Consider the following 7,732-nt stretch of genomic DNA (forward strand, 5'->3'; position numbering starts at 1 on the left):
GTTTGACATATTTTCTAAAGTTTCCACATTAGTAAGCCTATGTAGTTCATTCGTGTTAAACCAGCGAGGACGCTTCAATATCATTTTCAGAAGTTTGTTCTGAATCCTTTGAAGCATCTCTTTTCTGGTTGTTCAACAACTTGTCTAGATGGGGACTGCATATAATATTGCTGGTCTGAATATTTGTTTGTAAATTGACAGTTTATTCTTGAGGCAAAGTCTAGAATTTCTGTTGATAGGAGAATACAAACATTTTATATATTTATTGCACTTTGTTTGGATATTCTCAATGTGCACCTTGGAAGTAAGATTTTTATCATAAATCAGCTCTAAATATTTAACTTGGTCAGACCAATTTACACCGTTCATCTTAACAACATGATTGTTGGTGGGTTTGAGAAAAGAAACTCTTGGTTTATAGGGGAAAATTATTAATTGTGTTTTCAATGCATTAGGAGAAATCTTCCATTTCTGCAAATATGAAGAAAATATATCTAGACTTTTTTGCAGCCTACTGCATATGACACGAAGGCATCATAATTTTATCTAATAAATAAGATCTTTTTTTCCCCGATGTTATCGCGTTTTTTCATTGCATATTAGTTACGAACTAAGGTGGTGTACTTAAATTTTTAAATCGTTCACAAAGAAATTAGAGATATACCTACAACTTTAAGCTCAAACGGTTGAAAACATGAATGAAAAATGGCATTGTGTTGTTTTCGTTAGTAATAAATAACCAAGAGCTATCAAACTATATGGTAGATGTAGGTGGAAGGGCTGCCAACTTACTTATATTTTTAATTTGGTTGAAAATTGCACCATTTGTTTTTCTTAAGCTCTGTCCGAAACTGCCCCCCTGTAGCACATTTAGGATGGTTCGAGCTAGCATGTACGCTTGGACAACGTTCAGAACTGAATAACTTTATTTTCTAGCCAAATTGTTGTTCGAGGATCCTTAGGGGCTTTCGGTTATCGACTTATACACACCAGAGTTGTGTTGGGGAATCGACGTTTTATTGATATCAAGACCACTGAACCGAAACATCCCGACATAATGAAAATGAGTAAAAAATGTTTTTCCTATTTTGACTAGAACATCTCAAAAATTAGATTGTGAGTTGTGTCGATACGTTCTGTACCCGGCTCGCAACTTTGGCTGTATTGGTGCAAAATACCAGCTGCAGTTTTGATCTGTGCACAGTGAATAGATCTTTCTAATTCAAGGCCATCATTTGACAGTCGAGTCGTGTCGCTGTGCTGAGTGATCTCACACCCGGCTCACTGCTGGTGGCTGTATTGGTGCTGCTGTACTGGTGCTGCTGGCTGCTTTAGGTGCAGCTTCGAACGATCGGACAACCACTGCTGGAAGGAAGAAGTAAATAGGTACGTGTTCTTGTCGGCGCTAGTGCGCTAGTGCGCTACATTTAGCGCGATGGATATAGATCCCTCGCCTCCCGTGCCACCATCCCCGAACCCCCTTGACCCTGACCCTTCTGTTACCCCCTCCCCTGTTCATTCTCCAGTCCCCCCTCGCCCCAGGCTTTACCCGGACGGATCTCAACAGGGCAGCTATACTGTTTATTTTCGTCCAAAGGCAGGAGTGAATTCAAAGCGATTAAACATACTGCAAATTTCTAAAGACCTGACGAAGGAGTACAAGGCCGTGACCGAAATTTCCAAGGTCCGACCTAACAAGCTCCGTGTCGTGGTCAGTGATCTGGCACAGGCCAATGCTATCGCTTGCTCTGAGCTCTTCACACGCGAGTATCGCGTTTACATACCCGCACGAGACGTGGAGATCGACGGTGTCATAACCGATTCGAGTCTGTCTGTCGAGTGTATCCTAAAAAGCGCAACCGGTTGCTTCAAAAATACCGAAACACAGGCGAAGATTTTGGATTGTAAGCAATTGCGGTCCATATCTCTCGTCGGCGGTAAAAAAGTTTACACTCCGTCAGACTCGTTTCGCGTTACGTTTGCCGGATCTGCACTTCCTAGCCACGTCTCGATCGACCGGGTTCGTCTGCCTGTGCGATCGTATGTACCACGTGTTATGAATTGCACCAATTGCAAGCAATTAGGCCACACAGTGAATTTTCTTCGTACAATAACCGGACAATGGTGGGGAGCCCATCCAGGAGACCTTGTAAGGCTTTACCAAACAACGATACTGTCTGTTATTGAGTACGGGTGTTTCTGCTTCCGCTCCGCAGCAAACACACATTTAATCAAACTGGAGCGAAAACAGTATCGTTGTTTGCGTATCGCCTTGGGTTGCATGCAATCGACCCATACGATGAGTTTGGAGATCTTAGCTGGAGTACTACCATTGAAAAACCGCTTCTGGAGCCTGTCTTCTCGTATTCTTATCAAATGTGAGGTCTTGAACCGTCCCGTGATTGAAAATTTTGAAAGGTTAATCGAACTTAATTCTCAAACCCGTTTTATGACATTGTATTTCAATCACATGTCCCAAAATATTAACCCTTCTTCGAATATTCCAAATCGTGTCGACTTATCAAATACTTCTGATTCTTCTGTGTTTTTCGATACATCCATGATAGAAGAAACTCGTGGAATCCCGGATCATTTACGCGTGCAGCAGATCCCTAAATTTTTTTCCAATAAATATCGAAACATCAACTGCGACAATTTGTACTACACTGACGGATCACTTCTTGATGGGTCCACTGGCTTCGGTATCTTCAATAACAATTTAACCGTCTCCCATAAGCTCGATAATCCTGCTTCTGTTTACGTCGCAGAATTAGCTGCAATTCAGTACACCCTAGGGATTATCGAAAAAATGCCCACGGACCATTATTTCATCTTTACGGACAGTCTCAGTTCCATTGAGGCTCTCCGATCGATGAAAGATGTTAAGCACTCTCCGTATTTCCTGGGGAAAATACGGGAACATCTGAGTGCTTTATCCGAAAAATCTACTCAGATTACCTTAGCGTGGGTCCCTTCTCACTGCTCGATACCGGGTAATGAGAAAGCGGACTCTTTGGCTAAGGTGGGCGCAACAAACGGTGATATTTATGAAAGACCAATTGCCTTTAATGAATTTTTCGCATTTGTACGTCAGAATACGATCATTAGTGGGCAAAATTCTTGGACCAAGGGGGAACTAGGAAGGTGGTTACATTCCATAATCCCCAAGGTATCGACGAACCCGTGGTTCAAGGGGTTGGATGTAGGTCGGGATTTCATTTGCGTGATGTCCCGGCTTATGTCCAATCACTATAGATTTGACGCGCATCTCCGTCGTGTTGGGCTCGGGGAGAGTGGTATCTGTGCCTGTGGTGAAGGTTATCACGACATAGAGCACGTTGTTTGGTCATGCCCTGTACACCGTGCTCAGCGTCTAAATTAATAGCTTCCCTGCAGGCCGAAGGTAGGCAGCCGGCTGTTCCTGTTCGTGATGTCTTGGCGAGCCGTGACCTATCCTACATGTCCCTTATATACGTTTTCCTGAAATCCATCCACGCCCCAGTTTAGTCCTATCCCCTTCCGCCTACATCCAACCAAACGACAAGAACACGTTAAGACCCCGGATCCGGAAACAGCAATCAGACCCGCACGATACTCTCAAGGCCCGATGGAAACAACCCAATATGCCAGACCGTAATATCTTGGCCCAGCAGCGGAGCAAATTTAATATGCTGCTTACCTATGGCAATAAAAACCATCAAACAGCAAACCTGTGCTTTTAATGCAAAATATTCTAGCTTTAAGTTAGATTTAGTTTCAGCTCGTAGTCGGCAGCGAGGATAAAAAATCTGCTTTTAGTTATTAAGATACTTTAGAAAGTAAGCTACCAGATATAATTGGCGCCGTTAAACATTGAATTGTATTTGTGCCGTGTCAAATAAACTATAGATGAAGAAAAAAAAAACATCTCAAAAAGTCCCTTCACAATTGATTCAATCAAGTTTTTTTATGGAATCTTGCAGAAACCATTTTATGTACATTTTTTTTTGCTTTCGTATCATATGCATTGAATTAATTTGATATTGTGTGTTGCTACTCACAAAATTATGCTCAACAGAGAGAAGTTTTCTGACGTTTCCAAAAACGTTTAGTTTTACTTTCATTCTTCTTCAAGAAAGCCAACATTTCAAATAAAAAATTGAATATGGATTACAATCATTAAGACAATTGAAATGGTAACCCGATCAGAAAAGCATAACTAAAAAACACAAAAATGTGTCAACTGGAGATACAAATAACACTTTTTGATACGCTTTTGTAATTTCGGATATGCTTTTGAAAACAAAATTGAACCTGAATGAGTTATGATAACAAATCCTGATATGAAGTTGTTCTAATACAAGTCTAACAAATTCATCGTCTCCATCAAAAGCTGTTGTTTCTAATAATGGTTGTTATTATACCGTTCTATATACTATCCTATTTTGTTTGAAAGAAGATACGTTGGTAATGAGGCTTGATATGGGCTTGATACCAGTAGAATAATTTTTGTTTCCATTTCTGTTATTTTAATACCTAACAGGATCAAATTGAAAACAAAACCTGAAAGGTTTTACTCATAACAAACTAACAGCTTCTGTTACATTTTTGTTTTGTCGTTCTGATTGGGAACACACAAAAGCATTTCGAAAACATCGAAGTTGAAAACTTTTCGTAGAGACAGTCGAAAATGTTTGAATTTCGCTACAATTTTCAAATTCTTCTAGTTACAAAAAATAAAATCAACTTTTCAATCGCTATTCATTGTAACTATAAAATGTATGCAAAATTTTGTTAAGATTGGTGCATTAGGTCAGAAGCAATCGTGCTTTTTGACTTAAAAATTAACATAAATGCGCTTTTTTAACCCAAGGAAATACATATTCAGCGTCGTCATATACGCTTCAGGGTGATGAAACGCATTTGTACGGCTTTTTGGTAATGATTACTAACTGAAACTAGTAATCATCCCCTCGGTTTAATATACACTGTTCTATTTGAGGTTACTTCAGATGCGTTTGGCGGCGGATATTTCTCAGCATTGAAGTGGTTTGATTCTAGTCATAAAAACCCATAAAATGGATTGAATAAACCAAAATAAATAGACATAAATGAAGAAAAAAAAACTAAAATAAATTTCTAAATATGCTCTCAATTTTAACATAAGAAAATAATGCTTTACTTCACAACGAAACGGCTTTTGTCTTCTCAATTGAAATTCCCATTCAAAATCTCGATTTTTCATGTTTTCTACACTCATGTTATTCAATATCCAAAAAAACACCGTCTTTTTCCGCAAGCGATCTTGATGAGATGTGCTAACAGTAATGTCATCAATAGTAATCAGATATGTTCAGAATTTTATCGCAACAAAATGCAAAATGTAAACATAATTGCTTTACATACCTCTTTTGCGATACTCGTCGAAGTCCATTCTTAGAACGAAAGAGTGCGAAATCCTTCCCTGCGCCGGGTGACGGATGGCCCTGTTAATCAAAATGCTTTCAAGGCGAAAACAGAGAATTAAAAGACGTTTCCTTCTCTCTTCTTGCGCGAGTGGCGATTAATTGTGGACACTTGAAAACACCTGAGGACACACCTGAACACTACTAACAGCGGCTGGATTTTCAATCTGCTGAGCGGTGCTTGATATTTTCGGCCGTTTCCTTTCTCCAGCTAATTAACTTATAATTTTTTTTCTCGAGTACTGCGGACATCCGTTACGACCACGATTGATCGATTTGGACAGGACAGTTTTGAACCTGTTGTGTCGGTGGTTCGCGGAATACGACTGAATTAAATACGAAAAAGGCAATATGTGACCGTATTTTCTTTTGTCTGCATGGCCAGTTATGTATATTGGTCAGCCCTTGACGACTGCAAATGGAAAACTTGAAAACCTAACTATCAATGACAATGCCAGTTCAGTGCTGTTTGTCACATTTGTTTTGTGAATGAAGACATGTAACATATGGGGTGAGAGCATTGTTCTAGATCATGTTACCGTTAGACAGTGGATTTTAAATGACATTATAGGAAAAACATCGAACCAAATGACACTGCGAATAGACTGTTTACCCTATACAGCAACAATGTCTGCTAGAGGTTTACTGCTTGAGCGTAGCGGGGCGTTCAAGAATATTGCCCTCTCCGGAAAGCGAGATCTTTTGTGGCTTCCTGCTGTCTATTGCTAGTACAGGGCCGCTACCGGTCGGTCTTGTAATCTTTCGACTAAGTTAAGCAGCGGCGTGGAGACCGAGGAACCGCATAGTACCATACCGAAACCTCAATAATAAGCGTCTTTCTTGACACTTTTTTGGTGTATATAATAGAATCGATGGTCTTTAAACGGAGGTTCATTGACACCGTTAAAAGTACTGTTTTTGCAGCGCAATATTCTTTTATTCACGTAAAAATAGCCACATATCTCCCAAAAGACACAATTGTCTTGGCGGCACTGTTTGTGCTGCGCTTGTATGTACGTACATGTTCGTACCAATCGTCCGCTTGGTCATATAACCGTTGGAATCAAAGTTGGAAGCTTAAATGCCTCGTTTTATACGCGTGGCTTTACTTTATGCAAATCCTGCTAAATATCTATGCGAGGGGTCTGCTCTTTCGCCGTTGTTCGTTCGTTGTTACAAAGCGTGTTAAGTCCTACGTGCTGATCCGTTATCAATCGATGGATACCGGGAGTACGATATTGGCATTAAATAGACAGCTCAACATGCAAGTATTCTGAGACAACGGGTTGGCTATGCGGATAGCTGTTTTAGAAAAAAAAATCATACAAATTTCTGCGTGTCGTAAAATATTGTAGCTTTCTGGGAAAATTGATAAACATGTTCATTAAGGCGGTTCGATTTGTATGGGATCAAAAAATCGCTTAGGCACATGTGATTTTTGAATTCTAGGGATCAAAATAAGATACTTTGCTCAAAAAACCATACCTCTAAAATGAATTCTGATGTCCCTTGTACTAACGTGTAGGTACCCAAAAGGTCAAATTTCAAAAAATCCTGTTTTGACCCATTTAGAGTGCCCCAATCGAGTCCAAATGTATGACCGACCCCCACTAACTTTGGAGGGCCGACCCACCCATGCTAGTGTTACCCCCCTGGGAACCCCCTAGGGGGTCTCCCATACAAAAATATCAAAAAATATCAAAAAATCACCATTTTTGGCACTTTATATGACAAAAATCAGTGAAATGGCTATTATTTTTCCGCACAAATGAAGTTTCTAGGAAAAAAATGTTTTTTTTGTTTTTGGATTTTTGTTTTTACACATTACACATATTTCTGAGCCATTCTCATTGCAGATGGCGTTTGCAGTTGGCGTCCTTTTGAACATAAAATCGTATATCACTCTGTTACATCATATGTAATATTTTTATTTCGACCAGTCAGGCGAGCACCGCTGGTATGCTACCACAACGGCTACCACGCACGGACGCTCCGTTTCTACTGTTCCCACGCACACTGTAGAACCAGAGTGAATAAATAGAGTGACGCAGAGTCTGAAACCAGAAAAACCAAACGAACACTGCAAAGTCGGGTGTTTTCGTCAATGAAATAGTCTGCTGGGAGGCAACAAAAATCCATCCACTGTTTCCTCACAATCGGATTCTTCGGGAACCGAAAAAAACTCACATTCCTTACTGTTTTTTGTTATTACACAAAACGCACTTCATTTTATCTATCTCTATCAAACTTTATTAAACGAACTTGTTTTAAATTTAAATACAATAACT

General features: G+C 39.8%; 1 protein-coding gene across 1 annotated transcript in view; it reads right to left on the reverse strand.

Moving 5' to 3' along the window:
• LOC129729492 (histidine decarboxylase) overlaps positions 1-5,845 on the reverse strand; it is a 30,351-nt gene extending 24,506 nt beyond the window's left edge. The window contains exons 1-2 of the mRNA XM_055688099.1: positions 5,579-5,845; positions 5,386-5,480 (exon numbers count right to left, since the gene is read on the reverse strand). Of these exons, the coding sequence (XP_055544074.1) occupies positions 5,386-5,413 (28 nt within the window). The 5' untranslated portion in view covers positions 5,414-5,480; positions 5,579-5,845. The remainder of the gene's footprint in view (positions 1-5,385; positions 5,481-5,578) is intronic.
• Between the last annotated feature and the right edge of the window lie 1,887 nt (positions 5,846-7,732).

This window comes from Wyeomyia smithii, chromosome 3 (assembly GCF_029784165.1).
Source record: "Wyeomyia smithii strain HCP4-BCI-WySm-NY-G18 chromosome 3, ASM2978416v1, whole genome shotgun sequence".
In the NCBI taxonomy this organism is placed as follows: domain Eukaryota; kingdom Metazoa; phylum Arthropoda; class Insecta; order Diptera; family Culicidae; genus Wyeomyia; species Wyeomyia smithii.